The 21,308-nt window shown below is 52.0% G+C and overlaps 7 protein-coding genes across 7 annotated transcripts; 4 read left to right on the forward strand and 3 right to left on the reverse strand.

Annotated features, from left to right (window-relative positions):
- Positions 1 to 2,161: 2,161 nt before the first annotated feature.
- Positions 2,162 to 2,684, forward strand: J4E84_004028 (uncharacterized protein; the record flags this gene model as incomplete). Its single annotated transcript, XM_049386637.1, has 2 exons — positions 2,162 to 2,311; positions 2,367 to 2,684. The coding sequence occupies 2 exons, from the start codon at positions 2,162 to 2,164 to the stop codon at positions 2,682 to 2,684; spliced, it is 468 nt and encodes a 155-aa protein (XP_049245407.1).
- Positions 2,685 to 3,161: 477 nt separating this feature from the next.
- J4E84_004029 (uncharacterized protein) lies at positions 3,162 to 4,058 on the forward strand (the record flags this gene model as incomplete). The annotated part of the gene is made up of 1 exon (XM_049386638.1): positions 3,162 to 4,058. One exon carries the CDS (start codon positions 3,162 to 3,164, stop codon positions 4,056 to 4,058), a length of 897 nt encoding a protein of 298 aa, XP_049245408.1.
- Positions 4,059 to 4,428: 370 nt separating this feature from the next.
- On the reverse strand, positions 4,429 to 5,877 carry J4E84_004030 (uncharacterized protein; the record flags this gene model as incomplete). Its single annotated transcript, XM_049386639.1, has 1 exon — positions 4,429 to 5,877. The coding sequence occupies one exon, from the start codon at positions 5,875 to 5,877 to the stop codon at positions 4,429 to 4,431; it is 1,449 nt and encodes a 482-aa protein (XP_049245409.1).
- A 4,247-nt stretch (positions 5,878 to 10,124) lies between these two features.
- J4E84_004031 (uncharacterized protein) lies at positions 10,125 to 12,211 on the forward strand (the record flags this gene model as incomplete). The annotated part of the gene is made up of 5 exons (XM_049386640.1): positions 10,125 to 10,131; positions 10,305 to 10,599; positions 10,936 to 11,171; positions 11,236 to 11,387; positions 11,471 to 12,211. The coding sequence occupies 5 exons, from the start codon at positions 10,125 to 10,127 to the stop codon at positions 12,209 to 12,211; spliced, it is 1,431 nt and encodes a 476-aa protein (XP_049245410.1).
- Positions 12,212 to 13,131: 920 nt separating this feature from the next.
- Positions 13,132 to 16,628, reverse strand: J4E84_004032 (uncharacterized protein; the record flags this gene model as incomplete). The annotated part of the gene is made up of 3 exons (XM_049386641.1): positions 13,132 to 13,980; positions 14,179 to 14,862; positions 14,919 to 16,628. 3 exons carry the CDS (start codon positions 16,626 to 16,628, stop codon positions 13,132 to 13,134), a joined length of 3,243 nt encoding a protein of 1,080 aa, XP_049245411.1.
- A 963-nt stretch (positions 16,629 to 17,591) lies between these two features.
- On the forward strand, positions 17,592 to 18,017 carry J4E84_004033 (uncharacterized protein; the record flags this gene model as incomplete). Its single annotated transcript, XM_049386642.1, has 3 exons — positions 17,592 to 17,741; positions 17,796 to 17,898; positions 17,947 to 18,017. The coding sequence occupies 3 exons, from the start codon at positions 17,592 to 17,594 to the stop codon at positions 18,015 to 18,017; spliced, it is 324 nt and encodes a 107-aa protein (XP_049245412.1).
- Positions 18,018 to 18,288: 271 nt separating this feature from the next.
- On the reverse strand, positions 18,289 to 21,274 carry J4E84_004034 (uncharacterized protein; the record flags this gene model as incomplete). The annotated part of the gene is made up of 3 exons (XM_049386643.1): positions 18,289 to 18,891; positions 18,944 to 21,220; positions 21,269 to 21,274. The coding sequence occupies 3 exons, from the start codon at positions 21,272 to 21,274 to the stop codon at positions 18,289 to 18,291; spliced, it is 2,886 nt and encodes a 961-aa protein (XP_049245413.1).
- Positions 21,275 to 21,308: the final 34 nt, after the last annotated feature.

Below are 21,308 nucleotides of genomic sequence, written 5' to 3' on the forward strand. Positions count from 1 at the left end.
ATGACTAGGCAGTGACAATGCCTGAGACTCAATCAAGAGAATGTTTCCAACTTCGTTGTCCACTCGTCTTGTAATAATGGGTTGATGCAAACAGCAGTACCCACCAACATATTCAAGACGGTATACTGCTCGAGGTCATCATGAAAAGAGATGACAGCCAGACCAAAGACCGGACAACGATTGCGAGGGCGCTGACCACGGCCGTTGTCTAAGCCTTCCAGCCACCCTCAGGCACCTCGACATGGCCGTCACCATCACAGCAGCATCCCCCCGAGACGCATTCACAAGCGCCAGTAAAGCCCTGGAGGCGCCGTCAGTGAATCTTGATAATACTCCATGCGCCGCCCTTGCAGAGGAAAGGCCGACGACGAGGAGACTTACTCCACATGGACACTCGATACAGGCAACTTGCACAGCACCCTCGACGTTATCGTTGTCGCGAACTGCGATGGTCTTGAAGGAGCGCTTGAGAGAGACCTGGCAGGATGGTGTCAATAAAGTCTTTAGGCCGAAGGTATGGAGATACGTACAGCTCCAGGAGCGGCTAGGACAGTGGCAGTGTAGAGCAAGGTGCTGATGAAAAGAGCGAACTTCATCTTGACTTGGTGTTTCAAGAGTAAGTAGGTCGGTGTACTCGGTGGTTGTTTGGGAGGTGCTTAGAGGAGTCGAGGGAGTCAAAGTCGTCACTTTATGGAAAACAAAATCGGGGCGGAATGGCCAAGTGAAGTTGGAGTGAAACCGCAGCGGAGAGTGCATATTCGCGTATATAACTATACACTGGTGGTCTCGCTCAGCTTTCTCTCTCTGCATAGCTGGTACCAATGAAGCGTCCTTCCTGCCTTCGTGCAGGACCCGAACTGTGGCCAAATATCGATTTCCTTCTCAGCTTATCCTCATGCAATGGTCAAGAAACATGGCGTGGCTGGTGGAGTGTCGCATTTTCGTGTCAGTGGCTGGCTAAAAAAAAGTGAAAGTCGACTTCGCCCCACGCCGTCATCCATTGTCTCTCCTTGCCGCTAGGTCAGAGTAACGCTAATCCTACGAATGACCCGGTCTGACAAAGAAGGGCCAAGACACAGGTAGCCGAGTCTTTGAGCACAGCTGTGCTGACATGGCTCTCTCTTGTCGAGAGGAAAAGTAGCCACGCAGCCATACGGTGTTCTTCTCTATACGGCATTGTTGATCTGCCCATACTGAAAGCTTTAAGCACGCAGTGGATTAGTACCCGCAGGATGCGATCGATGGTAGCCAAGAAGAAGGACGCATATATGTGCATATTATTCGTTCGAGTTGCGCTGCGCCGTGTTGGTGCCTTGGCTTCGCCGTGGGGTCTGAGACAACCCGTCAGCATGCAAAGCTGCGAGTTACGACGAGTAAGAGCCAGATGTTTGGCCCGAGAGATCCGTACTGAAAATGTCAATGAGCGTGAATGAGGTGCGAGTTTGGCGACAGGCGGATGATAGTGCGTGCGTCATCGCCCCACTTTTAATCGCGTCCCCGACGCGCCCCTACCCGTATGTGGACGCGACTGCGCTTGACCATCCAGATGTCCTCAACCACCATCATCTCAGATCACTTCAGCCAACTCAGACACTCGATAGCTTGTACTATAAACGCAGTGCTGTATCTGCTTGCTGCATGCGAAACATTGTACAAGCTGTTCTCCAGTCTTATACTTCCGCTGAGCCTCCGCTGCGCTCTACCTGGTTACGAGACCACTTCGAATATTTTCAGGCAGTACCTCGAGGATAACGACTGCTTCGTCTTTATGAATTGCTTACCATGGTTGACCCTATTCTCGCGCGGGATGCGGCTTGCAGACGAAGACAATCGTCGTTGTCATTCTTCTCGAATTTCCGACATGCTATAGAGCAAAGTTCACCCGCTTTAGGTCTACGGAAGTCGTGGTGAAGTCGGAATGAACTCAGTAAGCTATATCGCACCATCAACTCTTGTCCCTGGACCTCGTGGTGAAGCTGGGAAATTGTCTCATATACTCTGCCCTTCACTTTGTTCGATCCTTGTCGCAGCTTTGTCGTGGTGAATTCGATGAACTGTCTCGCATACTACGATTTCACTTTCTTAAATCCTCGTCGCCGCTTTCAACATTTCCCCTCACCGACCACGCAACGAATTTTGTCCCAGCCACAGGAACGCCAGAATGAGCGCTCCGATACTCCCCGTTTATCCGCAATGGGTTGTGCAGACCCTCACACCCTACCTGCGCTACGCCTTCAAGCACTTGTTGCGTGACGATCTCGACATTGAGCCGTACGTCCAGCGAGCGCTCGAGACCTCTAGCTTCCAGCCCGTAAGTTCCCTCATTTGTTCACTTTGACTGCCGTCGGGGTGCTGATCCGATTCAGAAATCCTCTATCGACGGCGACGATCTCTTTTTTGAGCGCGTGTTCTTCGCGATCGAACGTAGACATCAAAGCCTCCCAGCCGAGCTTAATGGACTCACGGATAACCTGCAGCCTCTGGCGAGGTTTCTCATCCGGCGGGCGCAGCTAAAGGGACCATACGAGCTGCTACATCGCAATGCGCAGCCTAGTGAAGCATGGAAGAAGTACGAGAGTGTACGCCTCATGCAGATTGCGCCCGAAAACGCGAGAGGTATGTACGCGCTTTCACCAGATCTGCTACCACACCGTCACAAGCACAACGCTCTTCACCCCATTTAAGCCCTACATCCAACCCACACTGTTCACAGTTCCGCTCCTTCATCTCGGTAATGTCATATATACACCCTCAATTTCTCTACGCTGTCCAAATTTCAACTGCTACATAGGCCGTGGACTCTTTTGCAGCGAACTCTTTCTTAATTGTGGATACTTACGCGCACATCAGTGCCAAACTATTCCCCTTCATCTGTGGACAATCAACCAGGAGCTTCAACTTTCGCGATGACGGCAAGAACACCCACGAACCACGATATCGACCCTCGTTTGCTCTACGCAAACCCGGGCGACTTCACTGAACCCGGGCTCTCAGGAACCTTGACTATTCCCGAGTTGCAGCACTATCAACGTCGAAACCAAGAGATCGAGGCATTCTGGGCAAGAAGACAGGGTCAGCTTCCCAATCAGCAGCAAGGATTTGGACTACAACACCCGTCACCCGGCTCCCAGGGTTCTCTACAAGGTCGTCAACACGAAATGATGTCGCCAATTTGGCAGAGACAGTCCAGTGACATTGTGAACGGCCCAGGATTGCCGTACGCACCGCGTCCGGCTCTTCAGCAGCATTATTTTCCGGACTACTTACAGCAGGTCGGACAGCAGCGGAGTATGGGGCCACCCCAGCTTCCAACCCCTGCACCGACTCCTACGGCGCAGATGTATACACCGGCTCAGTCCATACAGCAGTACTCCCCACAACCGGGTTCTTCCCAGCCTATGGGCTATTCGTCTTTAGCACAGCCGCAATACCTCCAGCCACGCCAGGCGCCCACGGCACCAGAGCTCAAAATCAAGCAACACAGCTTCCCTACTGTGCCTCGGTCTCAGTCCACGCAGTCCGGAAATACTGCCAACCGTCGTCGCAATACTCAGCCTGGCCTCCCGACTCTTGCTAGACCTGCCGGCATCTCCAAGTCCGTTCCCCAACCCTCCGCAACTACTGCCACACCGGACTGGACCGACACAGCTCAGCTTGCAGCTAGTATGCCGGCTTTCAAAAGTCTCCCGAAAGCAGAGAAGGTAGCCAAAATTCTGGAGATCAACAGGGCTATCAAAGCCAAGAACCCTACTGCGCTCACGGCGATGGATCAGTTCCTCCTTGACCACGATCTCGCCAAAGAAGACGTCACGGTAGTGGGTGTGGTAGGGCCCGGTGGTAACATAGTGAAGCCACCAGGTCAACAAGCGATAACCGTTCCGGCGCCGGGCTATCCGACTCATCCGGGTGTGCATGCGACTCCATCGGGTATGCCAGCCTTCGCGCATCATCCGGGGTATTCGAACATTACTAGTTCGTTTCCTCAACCGTCCTATAACCCACCAACAAAATCTGCACCGGCCAGCAAGCGAGGGAGGAAGAAGAAGGAGAAGAAGTGAGACAAGCTCGAACAGCGCGCGAGCTGAATTGGCTATTATGATACTGATGTTCGTTCGCTAATTCTTCCTGTCACCTCGATTAAGAAGAAAATTGAACACCCTGGAGTCTTCGTTGGTGGTGAATTTTCCAATTCGCCCGCTCTATACCCATGCAGTCTACAAAACTGTTTAGGTTTTTCTTTATGAGGCGCTGTCTTAGTGCTTGATTTGATGGCACCAGGTTTTCAGGCTGTTATGTGCGAGTTCATACTGTAGGGCTGTCGGCTTGGGCACGCTTCCACGCAAAGTATAGCTAAACAAGGTTGATGAAGCAAATTACAAGATGTATTACTGATTGCAATATTGAGACGTGACTATTTGTGCATCGCGACTATCTAGCATACGCCCTCAACGCAGGCTCACCGTACATCTTCTGCGGGTAGGTCAAAAGTAGTGCACCGGCGATAGGAATGAGACCTTCAGTAGCCAATACATCATCAAGGTCGAGACCCTGAGCGGCGTAGGTACTGCAAACGCTCTTAACATCAATGCGATCCACATTGCCCGGTCCATCGTGCGTAAGCGCATCAACGATAAGCGCGTAGGTTAGAGGGTTGAACAGAACGCCGGCATGGCCGTAAAGAGAGCCACCTAGCTGCCCAAAGCATACCTTCTGTACCTCGTTGTTGGAGACGCCAACATTGCGCACGTCTTTGATGAAAGCGGAGGCGATGGTGCCTTGTTGAGGCTCCACAACCTCATCGAAGAGGGCGGAGTAGAAGGTCGTAGTGGGTACGTATGCGCTGTCGCCTCCGTCGCGTCTGAGCGACGCAATAAAATCGGAGGTAGCCTCTTGCTGGATAACAGAGGGGTCGCAGGGAAGGAGCGCGATGTCGCTGTTCGGTGTCAAGCAGATCGCGTTCGCGATGACAGTGCCCTTGAAGTCTGGAGACACGGGAAGGAAGTCCTTGACAACCTTGCGGGTTGATGGCCAGTACTTCAACACCCATTGTGTGTCTAGACCACCCTGGGACCAGGATATGACGGCGATGTTTTCCTTGTTGGTGCGTGAGACGGCACTGATGTAGTTGATGGCGTAGGCAACGTATTCAGAGTTGGTTTGCGCGTCCGCAAGCATAGCGCCGGGGATGTTGAGCCATACAGGGTCAGCATAGCTCTTGCCATTCAACAACTTCCTGAGGTTGCTGGCAAAGTTTGTGCCTCCATAAGCACCAGTTCCGGGTACGAAGATCACTGGGCGCTTCGCGCCGTAGGTGAAGCTAGGTGGGATGAAGAGTGCCTTCCGGAGCGCAGACTCGGAGAGTGTGTATGGTGCATCAGCAGCATCCTTCTTGGGGTAGATACCGACTGTGGCTGGGTTATTGTTGTCGATGCTGTTCTCGCCGAAGGGTAGACCACCGGTGAAAGCGGCCTTTAGCGTTTCGTCAAGGACAAGGCCACCGGCTATCTGGGTCGCAACAGCGGCGAAAAAGTCCGTTCGCGTGGTCGGGCTCGCCCAGATCTGGGAATGCCTTGCGACTGCCTCTTCGATGTTCGTTGGCCGCGAAGTAGGCTGAAGTTGCTGAAGGATGTCGAGCACCTTTGGGGCATCGCCGTCCTTGACTGCTTGGTCGCATTGGCCGAGAAGGCCACCAACGAGGGAGGTCAAACCAGATGTGAGTTTACTGAGCAGTTGACGTTCATCCAGACCCTGGACTGCGTCGACGGCCGGTGCTGGTGCTGCAATCGGTGCAGGTGCCGCAGCTGGAGATGGTGCGGGTGCTGCGAGCGACGCAGGGAGAACGCTCAGAAGAGCTAGCGACTTGATGGAGAGACGCATATTGACAGTTGCTGGACCTTGGTACAAGAAGCAAGCACGACCAAAAGATGAGGAAATGCAGGGCCCTGGTCGATCAAGATAAGCAAGCATACGACCCTTCTTTAACCACTCTTCCAACGCGAGTCGTGAAGCTCAAGATCGTCATCCTGCCCAAACGTTGCATCGCAGTCCACCACGAAATCTTTACATTGTCACCGCTCTAGCGTCGCCGACCAGGTGGAACAGTCGCGGAAGCGCATCTTGGTATATATCGATCTGCATAGGCCTTGTAGATCTTGCACTACGTAAGTCATTAGCGTACGGGACGGGCTGTGATCATGATCCCTCCCCTGAGTAAATCAAGAGCTGCTTTACTTGATCCGGTTCGAAGACTATTGAATGCGGCAGTTGAGCGCCACTGACATCGCGAACCCACTTTCCGCTTGGGCTCGGATTGACGCATGGCTCTGGCGCATTCGGCATTCGATCCACGCGAACGAACCTTCTGCACGTGTTAGAGATGCATTATAGTGATGGTGGTTGAGCAAGGAATGCATGAACATTGGCCGGTGAAGAGTGCGCGGAGAGAAGAGGAGTTGCGTCCACAGCCAAATAGACGGACTGGGTTGTGAAGATGCGATTGGCCGAGTCTTGCCAGCACACCTGGGCAACCACCTGGGCAGTCTCTTAACCTGACCACGCTCGACCTCGGCTCAGCATCTCGCCAAGTTATCGGCGATGAAGTTTGCGCGCTGTGGAGACACATGCAATTCTTCTCAAGGACGAGGAATTCTGTCCGCCAGATGGGTCTTTTTGACGTTGACAAAATGTCCGTGGGCCCACACTCCGCACATCAAAGCGCGGCCCAAACACCCGGTCCGCCCTGCGGAAGTTATCCCCGTACTTCTTCTTTTCCAGCCCGCACAATCTCTCCTTCCGATCCTCAACCACGGGGAGTATATTTCAGGCGTATGCTAGCGTATCACACCAGAACAAACTTGTAGTTCTTTCCAAGACCCCTCGTTCGGGCTAATCTGTAGCTAGAGCACCACTACTACTGCGTTAACATCTGGAAAGTTACTGAACCGCCTACAATCACCTCTACCCCGCCACAACTCCAAGCATTTGGTCTCGACTCTCTTGTCTTTTTCTCTCTCCCCCTCAATTCTGCGCGTTCCATGGCGCCTGATTTGACGAGCTTCTCGGAGTCGTTGAAGCCGTGGGCTGTCACTGAGTTCCCTCGGCTCGTTTGGGTGTGTATACTAACAATGTCGCAACAAGAGTTTATTTGAAGGTGTCTGTATGGTCAGTTGTATAGGATCATGCCATGCCTGCAGTGAGAAGGGCCTCGGGACCTCGGGAGTCGAACGGCCGTGAGCTCCATCAAAGTCTTGGATAGAAACATAATAGCAGCTTATGCCCTCCATTCAAAGACGCAGGTCCAGCGTACAAGAACCATCAGCCAAGACATCAGAGAGGATTGTTGTTGGATCGTGCAGCATAGCAATCTGGTCATTCTGCGATGCGGAGAATATTCTGTAATGGCGCTAAAAACGCGTGACGTCATTTTAAACCAGGCATGTTGGTAGCGTGATTCACAGCCGTCCCGGGCTGCACCCGTGGACGCGACATCTACTTCAGCGTCCCATCTTTTGGACGACACCGTGCTCGCCCCATGAGTTTCTATCGCGCGCATGCGATTGATGTCTCTTTTTTTCCACGTTGAAGAAGCCTGTCGCAATGCCACCCAGACATCTAAATGATGCCTACCGGCTTGGAGAAGCCATGAATCAGCTCGCGGAAGAGCTCGCCTAGGTGCGACGGGGAAGTAATACTTTTAAGCAGCATGCGATGTATCGGTGACATGGTAATGTCTGCAACCATCTGCATCATGATGTACCTGCCAATCATACTCTGATTGTCGCAGTCTTGGTAGTCACGTCCACAGGAACCGTAGCTACTACGCTCAAAGCGTCTTCTATGGCCCAGGCACAGACTCATCGCGACCTTTCACGTTGCACGTCGCACATCGACCCTACGAACGCACGCCCTCCCTATTCCTAATGTACCTTGCTTTATCATCGTGCAGGGCCGACACGATCTCCTATCTGGACCCTAATGAGTAGCTCGTTCTTTCAGTTACCGCTGCCTACAGCTCCTTCTACCCTACACCAGGCCCAACGGCACGATGCTGCTCTTGACGTCCTCAACACATGCACCCTTCCGCAGCTATTGGATCTCGATGACAGGCCCACATTCGTGCTCAACATGGACGAATATTCGAAGGGGTGTCGAAATCCGATACGACCGATCTTTTGCAATGCAGCACTCCGAGAGCAACACCAGCTTTTGGAGAAGGTAATTGGCACTTCGCCAAGCAATAGCGATCCCCTGGATGGTGGAGCAACACATGATGAGTTTCGAATATGGACGACAATCCTCAGCCGATTCAACGACTCCCGGGATATATTTCCCATCACCATCGAGTTTGAGAACTTTTTATGGCTTGGTGTTTCGATTTTTCCCAATTGGCGAATCATTAGCGCACACAAGCTTTTCCAGAATGAAGATATTCCTGAAGGGGATCCGCTGAGCGCATCAGCACCGCGACTTGAGAAAGAGGGGCACGGCGACCTCACTGCCGACGTAGCGAAGAGTTTAGCTTCTGCAGAGGCAATACCGACGCGGGAGATCATCGAGGATGTGCAACAACCTAAATTTCCGATTGTCTCCCTCGGGCAGGACCGTGACAAAAATGGCTCCTCGAGCATCTCAGCGATCACTTTGTCTACACCCGACTCGTCCGTACCCGACTGGACAGCACCGAACCCCAGAGGTGTTCTCTCGGATCATCTACAGTTTATAAGGGGCATCGACTGGGCAAACACACCATTGGGAGCTATGAACAGATGGTCGATCCAGTTCCGAGAGATCATCTGCTTAGTCATGCGCAACCCTCATCCATCTTCTGTCTTCTGGGGCGAGGACCTGACCATGCTTTACAATGAGGCCTATCGAGACGACGTGACGGGCGACAAACATCCGGCTTTGATGGGAACCGGTTTCTCAGGCCCCTTCGGTGAAATGTGGCACGCGGTTGGTCCTGTAATTCGCGAATGTGCTCGGACAGGCCATGCGCAGCTAAACCACAACCAGCCGCTACCCATCATGCGTTACGGTTACATGGAAGAGTCTTTCTTTACTTGGTCTTTTGTCAGTATTGATGCCCTTGATTTGGCCCCGTGACTATGTACCACTAACACATGGACAGGTTCCAGTCTTTGGTGGAACAGAGCGGGTCTTGGGATGTAAGTAATACTGCAAAACGTTGCCGTACCGCCTATCAGCGAGACCAAGTGGGCTTGAGCCAAAGATACTGGAACTGCTGACTGAGATGTGAACTGTAGTCTATCTCAATGCTTTTGATACCACGGTTGAGTCGATCAGCAGTAGAAGAATGTGGTTACTGCGATCCCTCGGGGAGCGTATGAACGCCACACGTACTGTCAGTAAGTGAACATGGACGATCCTTCATGTGAGACTGACGCTAACCGCGCACCCACAATTCAGAAGAATTCTGGATAAGAGTGCTCGAAGGCCTGAATCACAACGAATACGACGTACCCTTTGCGCTCTTATATACTGTTACCGAGGCAGACGACATTGAAAATAGTTCCTCGCATTCAGATGCAACGCCAACGTCTGTCAAGTCATGCGTGTTCGAAGGATCTATTGGCGTGCCGAGAGGGCATGCAGTGTCACCCGATAAATTCAGCTTCAAGCACCATGACGGCATCTTAACGCCCGCCTTTCGAGAAGCTACGCAGACCCTGGAGCCCAGCATGCTCAGCATCAAAGACCGCACGCTTCCACAACCACTGCTAGACATCATTGAATGGCGCGGCTACAAGGATCCTTGTAGAGAGGCAATGGTTCTACCCCTACGACCAACCAATGCAGACAACGTGTGCGCCCTGTTACTGTTAGGCATCAATCCACGAAGGGCATATGATCATGAGTACAGGTCTTTCATGGCCATGCTCAATAGACAGATCGCCACATCGTTGGCGTCAGTACTACTTTTCGAAGGTGAAGTGCGGCAAAGCAAAGAAGTCGCAGAGATGGCTACCCTACAAAAAGAACAAATGTCTCGACAGCTCCAACTCCAGACCGGGCGAATGCGACGAATGACAGAGCTATCGCCCATGGGCATGTTCCTATTCAACCCGGATGGACTTTTATTAGAGGCGAACGAGAAATACTACGAGATGACAGGTGTCTCATCTACAGGAGCTAAACTGCCTTGGACTATTGATATGATGGTGGGCGAGAGCAGACAAGTCGCGCAAGACATGTGGGACTGTACGCGATATTGTCGTGCCAATCACATGTTGCAAACGCTAACCACGAAGTTCAACATCCAGATATGATCACTCACCATAAGCCAGCAAGTCGTGAGCTACAATTCGCCAATTCGACATGCCAACCACGAGACATTGACGGTTCACTAATCGAGTATTGGGTCCTCTCTGCTAGTCAGCCAGAGCTAAGCCCCGATGGTGAGCTGATCAGCATCATGGGCTCGCTCACGGACATTTCGCATTTGAAGTGGGCACAGGGTCTGCAAGAACGAAGACTACGGGAGGCAGAAGAGGCGAAGCGTCAACAAAACGAATTCATCGACATCACGTCGCACGAGATGAGAAGTAGCAATATCCCCCCTATACTGATTGCATTCGAAATGTCTACTGACGCGTTTACCAACATTTAGACCCGCTTTCCGCGATCTTGATATGTGCCGACGATATCAAAGATACTCTGACGCAGTATAAATTCTCATGCACTGGCGATCGAAAGATGGCCCAGGACTGTATTGAGGCTGCTGAAAACATCACTCTTTGTGTTCAGCATCAAAAGTCGATCGTCGACGATATTCTCACGGTCTCAAAGCTGGACTCAAATCTTCTCCGCATCACGCCAATGCCAGCGCAGCCTATCATCGTTGTACAGCGGTCCATGGCAATGTTGGTAGCCTCTAGTCGAATATATACGGAAGCTGGGCTGACATGATCCTAACAGGTTCCGTCCTGAAATACAAGCCAAGAACATCGACTTCAAGTTCGTTCCGCATCAGAGTATCCGGGACCTTGACATTGACTGGGTCATTCTTGATCCAAGTCGACTCCTTCAAATTATCGTCAACCTTATTACCAATGCCATCAAGTTCACTATGGACTCACCAGTTCGCTCAATCACAGTTCATGTCTGTGCTCATGCGGATTCGCCAGACTTTGGCGTACCAGAAGGATTCCAATGTACGTAGATGCATTGGTTGAATATCCTGAAGGTGAAGCGCTAATTCTATGCGCCCGCCGTTAGTTGTTCCGCAAAGACAAATCGTGAACGAATTCGGAAACGGCGAGGGTTGGGGCTCAGGCTCGTTCGTCTATCTTCGATTCAATGTCCAGGACACTGGATGTGGTTTGTCGCCTCAGCAGATATCGCTGCTATTTGAGAAGTTTGCGCAAGCTGTGAGGAGCGACCAGCCCCGAACCATTGCAAAATCTAGGCTGACAGAGTTCTCAATGTGAAGTCTCCACGGACGCATATGCAGTACGGCGGTAGCGGCCTCGGGCTCTTTATCTCACGCCAACTTGCTGAGCTTCATGGCGGTCAAATCGGCGTCTCGTCGCAAGCTGGCGTCGGCAGTACTTTCGGATTCTACTTGAAATGCAAACGTATGATTGCAAAAAAGCCTACAATCCCAACGGATACAGTGAAGCACGCTCTGGATGCCGAACACGCGACATCTTCGCGCAAAATCAGTGCTGCAACCGCAAATCAGACCTCCACCGCGCCCACAACTGCTACCGGTGTTGAATCCCCAGTACAAGCGAACATCGTCCGGCCCATAGATCACAAGAAAGGCGAAGAGAAAGACAATCGACTCCACGTTCTTGTCGTCGAAGACAATCTGGTCAACCAAAAGGTACTGGTGAAACAGCTCACGAAAGCTGGCTGCGTCACGCATACCGCCGATAACGGCGTCTGGGCATTGAAGCAGCTCGCGAAAACGAAATTCTGCGTTGCTAATGGCATGCCACTCACCATCGTTCTCATGGACTGCGAGATGCCGGAGATGGACGGCCTCACTTGCTGCAGGAAGATACGAGAGATGGAAGAACGGAAAGAGATCACGAAGCATGTGCCAATCATCGCGGTAACCGCAAATATCCGAGGAGGACAGATGGATGACGCAAAAGAAGCGGGCATGGATGATGTTGTTGGGAAACCGTTCAGGATCCCTGATCTCCTAGCGAAGATGAAGGCCTTGTTGGAGAAGCTAGAGGACTGAAATGATGATTTATCTTCTCTAATATGAATCCTTGACGCATGCATGGTCCAGAGCAGTCACCGTAAGCACTACGCTGCCTCATACTACAAGGTCTTTTATGAGGAACGAGGTCGTATGCAGTCAGTGGACCAATACCATCGCCAACAAATTTTTCAATGCTGGCTGTGGTGGCGCTGAGTATGGCGACACGCTCAATACTCAGAGCATTTTCACCCGTTGTCGACAAACTTATAACATGTCGAGGCCACATACACCGCCCATGCTTTTCTCGACGTACGACCTCGGTCGAGGTCGTCCAGAGATGCTTTACGTTTGCAAATACCCCGAGAGACTCGATCAAGCTGCTGTCATAACCTCGACTCGCTCTTCTTGTTCATCTATGTAAACCCAAATTACCGAACACGAGTGTTGGAGACCTCTCGTAGACATTTCAAAAAGACAGCCAGGTGAAAGTCATGCACCTGAACTCCCCAAACGCCGACACAGCGAACATCATCTTTCAATCTGTCAATTTCGGATACTCAGACCAAACACAGACATTGCTTCCAACTGCTTAAACTTTCGGTCGACGAACTCGTAAGTTCGCCACCATGAATGGAGAGAAGAAGAAGAGGTTTGAGGACGGGAGAGGAAGTTTATATGCACCAAGGGCGGCGTTAAGGTAGCGCTAGTCAAACATAATGGTACCGACAAGATGGTATTGAAGAGGGGGGCAGGTGATGCAGCAGCGTCACGTTGCAATGGACGTCACCGGCTGATAAGCAGCGTACCTACCCAGTGTTTGTCTAGTACCGACGGAATGACTTCATGACGAAAGGAAAGAAGGGAAATCCAATCAAACAGGAAATGAAGAAGAGAATAGAACATGACAGTATGAGACACCCATCACCGACTTACCATTCCGTCCTGTGACCCATAGCTCACATCCAGAACATCGTTCTGTCGAGCGCCTCAGCCCACGGACCGGGGCCTCCAGTGCGAGCCTTACCCCAGGCAGTAACCGCCTCAGCTAAGATATCTGTCTCCAACTGCGCTTCCACCTTCTTCTCGTGCGCACGCTCTACTTCAATCTCATCAGCCGACTTCCTTGGCGCGTTACGACCCGGGCGTGCAGGAACAGCAGGAAGCCCGGCCTTAGCAGTTGTCAGCTCTTGAGCCTTGTTGGTCTCAATTGCTTGCCTGCTAGCAAGGTACGCCGCGTAGTGTGCGCTATCCTTACTTGGGCTGAACCAGTCGCGAAGGTAGGCTCGGCCTCGGTCGCAGAGCCTGTCAGCATAGTACGCTGGCGGAGCGTAGGATACACCGATAGTTGCTCGAGCATATGTGTAGCAGAGTTTGTACGTGAGCTCCTGCAATTCGCAATCTCCGTATCCGATTTCGTTGGCGATGACCATGTAATGTGTCGGGATAGCGGTTCCTTTGAGGCCGTGATGAGACTGCAGATAGAAGTCTGAGTAATGCGGCGAAGTGACGACTTGATCGACGAGCGTACCAGGCATACAGTTACCGTTCTTGTGGGCTAGAGAAGTTGCTGGGTAAAAGCGGGTTGCATGACGCTTTACGGCTATTACAACGGTGATCAGGGCATTGCCACAACCGGCACGCTTGCAAGCGTTTCTAATCTGCTGCAACTCGTCGTCGCGAACTTTGGCAAATTGTCCAGTGCTGACACCGTCTCGGTAGAAGAGAACCTTCTTTGGCGGGGTCTTGGTAGCAGACATGTAAGCTTGAATACGCTCGAGGACCATAGCTTCCAACGAGTCAATGATCTGGTATTGGTTAGCAAAGAGCCTCAATGATGATAATTAACTTGCCTCTGCCTTGCAAACTTTCTGAAGCCTCATCGAGCCGCGAAACTTTGTTGCGTGAGAGTCAACGGACCCAACAACGCTTGCAATGGAAGGGCAGCCAATGAGCGATCCACTGCCAGGGTGAGTAACATCTGCCCCAAGAACCAAGGTTCCCACCAATGTGTTGCAGATGCGAGATTTGGGGTTGTTGTCGACTTGCACCGTATGATTGCCACCTCCGAATTTGAGGTTCACTTTCATCATAACGTTGGCCATGTACTGAGTGATATCTTCCTTGCATCTTGATGTTTTGGTTTCGCGATCGTATTCGAGATTTGGCGCCTGGGTGAGGCAGAGAGACTGCAAAGACTCGTAGCGGTCCGTAACGTCCTTGAACGCTGAGTAGATGGGTATGCTTCTGCTTTTGAGAAGTAAGACTGCGAAGTCAACTTGAGGGTGGTCTGTCTTTATGGCCTTGATAGTAGCTCTCATGCCATCGCGGATAGCTTTGTCAGTCATGTCGCGCATGCCAGGGATTCTTCGAGAAGCCAGCCGAGTCGCGCCAGCGCATACGTTGTACTGCGTGAGCAAATCGCTCAGAGCTTTCTCATATGTCTTGATTGTGTTCTCCTCATCATGCATGCCAGATTCCACCAAGATCAGATAGTTGACTCGTTTCTTGGGTGTCGATGTGGCTGCTGGGGAGTCGACAAAGTTCTTTAGTGTCTCGAGGTTCCACTGCGCGTTCGTACTCGGTTTCGTATTGGCGGTGTTTGCACCGTAGATAATGTCCAGTGAAGGCATCTTCGCTGAAGGGATCTGCATCATCGTAGGCGTGACGAGTAATCTATCACACCCGGGCTAGAAGTGGTAAGGATTAGCTAGTATATCAATGTGTTCAGATTCGAAGGACTTACTAGTTCCTGCTGATTCTGGGTTGGATCAAGTCCCAGGCTAGCCATTCCTTCAATCTCAACCAGTCGTCGACTCTCTTTTGGCAGATGTGTTGCGTGGTTCAACATACCCTCTACCAAATTTTCTGGAAGTAGTCGGCTGTAGATCTGATACGGCATGATTCGTAGATACTCGCGGGGATAATGTACTGGATCAGCTTCCGTACCAACATTGATTGATTCCAGTTTCTCGTCGAACCCTTGTCCGAAGATGGCCTTCATATGGTCCACAACCCGTGTGCGTTTAGGATCTGTGACCCACTGACCTTGATCATTCTTGGAGGTCTTTTGAAAGCTCATCTCCTTAGCATTCAGTAAGGGGCCAAGGTCAAAGAAGGTCTTGATCCGATTCTGGGGTTTGTTGAGATGATCAACATGCTCTTGATCAGAGGCATCCGGTAAGCGATCGGGTTCAATGTAGACGCGGAGTGTTCTAAGTAGCCGCATTCGTTCGTCGTAGGGAAAGGTAGTGTCCGCCAGGAACTCGCCAACGGTGATAGGACGAAAGAATGCACTGGTCGCTGCATTGACGTTCAACAGAACCTTCTGCATACCGGGCTTGATTGTGTAGTAATAACCTCGAATTGTGCACAATGACTGTAGATTAGCGTTGCCGCTCAGACGTTCGGAGCCACATTTGACGAAGAACTTGTTACTAGACTGTTGGAATACGTTGGCAGTAAAGCTTTTTGTAACAGCGATGTTCAGCGCGTTGACGATAGGATTGAAGTTGAAGTCTGGGTCGCTGTTCTCGCTGCTAGCGTCGATGTAAGCATACATTCCGTCCAGATCGAGTTCACGATGGAATTTGATGAACAGCTGAATCTTCTCGCCTCCGTCGGCGATAGCATCTGGCATCCACACAGAACCAGCATGAGTATTTGGATCTCCTGGGATGACAGGGGCGTAGGTAATCGCTTCGTGGATGTTCTTCCAGGCCACGATGGTCTTGACACGATCCGTAGCGTAGTACTGCTTGTTGTCCTTGAGGATGGGCCATGCTTGCTCCATGGTCTTGAAGATAAATTTGGCTTTACGTTTGGATTTGCCGGCAGGGATTTTGAGGATTTCGTAAAGGAAGAATCTAGTGTCGGACTTGAGGTTCACTTCGAAATGATTGGTGAAAACGTCGGTGTTTGACTGCGCAAACTCCTTCCTGAGCGGGAACTGGGCTGTTTTTGCTTTGCTGACGACAGTATCGGGGGTAAACTTGTTGCTTGGGCCAAGCAGGGCTGTCTGTGATAGAGCAACTGAGTTGGCTGCATGTGTCTCTACAGGCTCTGTTCCGGTGATGTCGCGGACCTTGCTGAGACCGTCGATAGATTTGCCAGCGCCCTCAAGAATAGGTTTCAGAATGAGATTTTCCGAGTCCGTTGCAATACGAGCTTGAGTCTCTGGGTCAACCGGTGCAGGAACTTGAGCGTCAGGTGTGGGCTCTGAAGGTTTTTCCAAGGGCTTCTCGGTGTCGCAATATTTGAGGATAGTTAGTCGAGCCAGGTTAGCTTTCAACGCACCATAGATCTTGGTGAGTGGCGATTGCGTATTCGTAGGTAACGTGCGTCTGAGACATGTTTCATCCCATGCATCATGACCGCTGATACCGCAAATGACACAAGGATCGTCGCTCATATGCTTGAGGAGCGAATTTTTGGTGAGTTTCTCAAGTTCGCTCATGGTCGAAAGAGATGCTGAAAAGGCTGACTTGGAATGAAAGGAAAGTAGTGCGTACCAATCCGATCGAGAGAAAGTGAATCAGGTAAAACTCTGTACCCGAAGTCTTGATAGGTGACGAAGACAAGAGGATAGAGCAGTGTGCTTATGTAGTATTCCTGGGGGCTTTCCTGCTTGCCCGCACAATTGTTCGACAGCTTGCATGGACGTTGACAAGAATTGCCCTGAGGTTAATTGCTAGGAAGAAAACCATGCTTAGCAGACTGGGCATCTCGTACATCTGAGTTTCGCATACGGGACAGGAAGCCCACAGTAAGCTTGTCTGTAAGCAATGGAGAGCGTTTGTAGACGACGACAATCCACCGCCCGCCCAGTTGAATGCCCTTTCGCCGTCCCCACAGGCGCTTGCTGATGATCAGGCTGTGTAGTGACTGGCATCATGTGCGCGAAACAGGAGTCTCGTAAATCTGTATTGACATCGAAACGAGAAGCTTTCGCGTGAATAGCGATTGCAGCCCTCGAAGTGCGTCCGTCACTACATGGCGGAACGATCGGTTTTGCGGCGCAGTCCGGGGTAACGTACCGCGGTCGATAACGTTGTCAGTACCTAGGTACTCTGTCAATGAGCTACACGCCCATATCAAGAATTGAGCCTCTAGTATAGAACTTGGCAGGTGTTGATGTCGCGGTGGGACGATGCAGGTGTTGTATTGAGAGTCTCATCTCATCTTGCCACGGCGGCCAGTGGAAGGGGAGACCAAGCGCCCTCACGTGCTAGCGCATTTTACGCGACGCGTCAAACCTTCCTTCATCCCCACCTTGCCGTCCAGACCAATCTACACCACAACACGCAGCACCATCTCCGCCTGCCACAAACCATCACTCGGCAAAAGCACAGCACATCTACCTTGCATCCAGAGCCCACAAAGTTGCTGCGCAGAAAATCCTCAAAAAGCTAGCTCCACCATGGACCACCCACAAACCCCCCGCATCCTCGCCCCACACCTCTCAAACTTCCAACACCGCATCGTGCGCATGCTAGGCAAAGTCGTACAACTGCGCGGCGAGACAGCAGTTATCGATGCAGGAGGCAATGTTGATGTCATTTTGAACAGGGTGGGTATTTTGATCTCCGCTTTCATACTGTTCAAGCTAACAAGGACCAACTAGGATTCACACCTCGCCGTCGGTCACGCAGTAGAGATCATCGGCAAAGTAGACCAGAATCTACATGTCAAGGTACAAGCTGCTACGGACTTTGGGACGAACATCGGTATGTGCCCTCCCTTACGAAGTAGGATTCATGTTAACGCAAGAGTAGACTTCAATGCCGCAAACGCTGTTGTAGATGCTACACATCGGTACAAGGAGATCTTCTACGACGACAACTAGATAATTGCCTAGCAGAGCTGTTTGAAGATGAAACTAGTGGATCTGTTCGTCATCGACTGCTCATCATGTATCTTGAAGAAGAAAAGGAGAGCCATGATCAGATGTCATTTGTGTAAACCAATTGCAAGAATACAATACGCTATGTGTTCTACGCCCAATGTATGGTATCTTCCCGCCACGTAAATTGAGCGCCTCTTGAACGCCAACCCATTCCAGATAACGCTCGCATATTCATACAGTTACAGTCAACACTGGGTTCCCCTTCAGTTGTTTAGAGCTTACTTCGCACTCCCTCAAGTCTAAACTTGACGTCTTTGAGCTGTTTCCCAGTTGGCTTCCATGCCTCAAACATGCCCAGCAACTTCTCCACTTCATCTCCAAGTTCTTTCTTGACGAACTCTTCTTCTAGCAGCCCTCTCATCGCCCACGGTAGGAAGTAAGGGTTCGGGTTTGTTGTGGTGGCAGATGGCTCGTAATGATTCACCCTGAGCTTGAACACGTCCTCCTTCTTACTGTTATTTGCGAGCTTCTCGCCAATGATGGGGATGTTGATGCCCTGGAAACTGCCCGCAGTGTTCGGTCGCTCTTTAGTCGTTGTTGGTGTCGTTAGTGATGTTGTTTCGAGGGCGTGTTGGACGGCTAGGGAATAGATGGCAGGGTCTTCGTAGACGCGAGAGTGACCTTCGCCGCCATAAAGGGAGCCTGCGAGGGCAGGGGAGAGTTCGCGAATGAGGCCGTGATCGGGGAGACCCAGATTGCGTAGCTTCAGCGCGAAGCCAACTAGGTGGGTTAGGAAGTCTGGCGCATGGATGCGGCCATCGACGAAGACGGCGCGGTATATGTAAGGATGCGATAGCGTTGAGAAAGTTGACGACTGACGTGTGTTAGTGAGCGCAAAAACTTCTTTTCAAGAACGGTCTGCCTACTTCGAGAGAGACCAGCTGGTCGTCGATACTACCAACGTATAGTATCCGCACACCAAATCGAAGGACTTCGTCTAGAGCTGCGAGATACATCTGGCTAACAAGACTCTTAGGGTTGGAGAACTCAAACAACTCGGCAGCCGTAGGGCCAAAGTACTTCGTCTTGTACTCGATGAATGGGCCCATGTTGACACCGGCCATGGCGCATACTCCAATTCTTGTTGCGTTGACACATCCGAACTGTATGAGCTTCGCCACGAGCATCATGGCTACCGGCACACCCTGCGAGTGGCAGGCGACTAAGATGAAGTCGGCTTGCTTCAGATGATCGATCCAGTTCAGCAAGAGTTTCCACAAAGAGTTGACGCGCTCAGCAATGAAGCCCTCTCCTTCTAATGCTATCTGCTCAATCTCTGGACTGTATCCCCGCGCTTCGGTCCAGTCTTTGATCGCTGCTGCCGCTGCATTCGCGAATCGAATTGATGTACCCGTCGGTTGCCCTAGCACCTTTTGAATAATGGGTGCAGGGAAGAAGCCATGTACGCCAATCGCTACAGCCTTCTTGATCTTCGGCGGTGCCGGGTTGATATGTAGGTGAGGGGTCGCAGGCTCGCTTCCGAGGAAATATCGCCGGACCTGCTTCCAGAAGTTTGGTTGCTGGACCATTTGGTAGGTTGTCCTGAACTCTGGTAGCAGGAGGTTCGCCGGTCCTTGCTTGGCCTTCGCTGCCTGCTTGAGCGCTTGCTTAGCAGCAGTTCCTGTCTCGGGTTTCGCGTCGGGTTTCGTCTCGGGTTTCGTAGGCTCGAGCACTGGTGAGGCCTTCGTCGGCGTAGCGGGCTTACTTGACGTGGGAGTATCTGCTGGCGTGTCTTTAGCGGGAGGCTTTGTCTTCGGTCGGCCTCGTAATGATGCAAATGATTTCTTAGTCACCGGTTCCTCTTTCGGTGGCTGCTGTGGTTCTTTGGGTATCTCTGCGTCTGTTTTGGGTTGCTCTTGCTCGTTGAACTGCGCTGCTTCTGGGTTCGATTGTGAGGGGGTATCGAACACTGCGACCTCGCCGACATGTTTCTGCGGTCCAGCCTCTCCTGGCTTTTTTTCGTCTTCTGGCTTGCCTCTGTACCAAAACGCCCATGCGGACGTTTTCGAGGTTCCTGCAGTACTCTTTTGAGGAGTTTCAATAGGCGCATCGGAAGTTGTGGGTGTTGGTGTTTCTTGGGGGGCAGTGGGTTCGGGTTCGGCAGGTGCTTCGGGTAGCGTCTGAGGTTCGGTATCGACTTTAACTGAGTCGCTATTCTCAGTGGGAGGCTCGACTGGAGGTGGATTCGCCTGCGCATTCTGCGCACTACTCCACGTCCAAAACCAAGAGCCAGATGCAGCTCTCGCCAGAACTTTGGCAGTTGTAGATGCTATAGCCCTCGACTCTGTGTCTGGACGAGGTGCCGCTTCTTTCGGCGAATCCTTCCCATCTGCATCTGCGACCTGGTCGGTGTTGGGTTGGATAGCGCCAACATCTAGGCCCTTCGTTTGCGCGTCTGGCTCTTCTGAAGGTGTCGGTCCAGGAAGTGGCGTGGTGGAAGCCTCGTCAACGCTGGAGTGTGCCTCGCTTTTGACCTTGGCTGGATCTGCGTACCCATCGGGGCGTGACCACCAAGATTTCCATCCCCATGCACTAGCAGCTGCATCCACTTGTGATTTGGGTGGTTCGGGGGGTAACGGCGGTTCGGAAACTTGGGGCGCTGGTGTCTCTTCGACTTCTTGTGGCTGTGGCTTTGGCTTTGGGGCTTCGTCGAGGAGACCGTCTGAGGATACGTTCACCTGGGTGATGGAGGCGGGTATGGCATCGCCCTTGCTCGACTTGCGCTTGGTGAGGAACTTCTTGGGCGACTCGTCTCTTGGCTTCTTCGCTTCGTCATCAGGTAGTTCGCCTGTCGCGCCCCCGCTGACTCCGATGCTTTCCTTCGCGGTCTGGACTATGGCAGGCGCTTTCGACCGCCAACTGCCCGTGCCCGAAAGCCACCTCTTGCCTCGCGGTGTCTGTGTCCCGGAGGCTGTCGGTGTTGTGGCGCCAACTGAGGACGCTGACGCTGCTACCGACTGGTCCGAGGGTGCATCTGGCAGGATGTCACTACTGCTGGGAGTAGTGTCGGTCGTACTTGCATCGTGTGGGACTGCTGGGGCCTTGGTGGATGCGTCGGAGGGAGCCTCGGGGTTTGGCTTCGACTTCTTGCGTGGGTTCATTCCGGCAGGGAGGGTGAAGGAGCTGAGAAGGCGATGCGACCGCTGGAACAAGCATCAGCACGGGCAAGACACGTGAAGTTGGCAGCATACCTTCATCCCGAGGTGGACCAGGCGCGTCGTGCTGAACCAG

The sequence above is a fragment of the Alternaria hordeiaustralica genome (genome assembly GCF_023758085.1).
Source record: "Alternaria hordeiaustralica strain BMP 2776 chromosome Unknown scaffold_6, whole genome shotgun sequence".
Taxonomy (NCBI): Eukaryota; Fungi; Ascomycota; class Dothideomycetes; order Pleosporales; family Pleosporaceae; genus Alternaria; species Alternaria hordeiaustralica.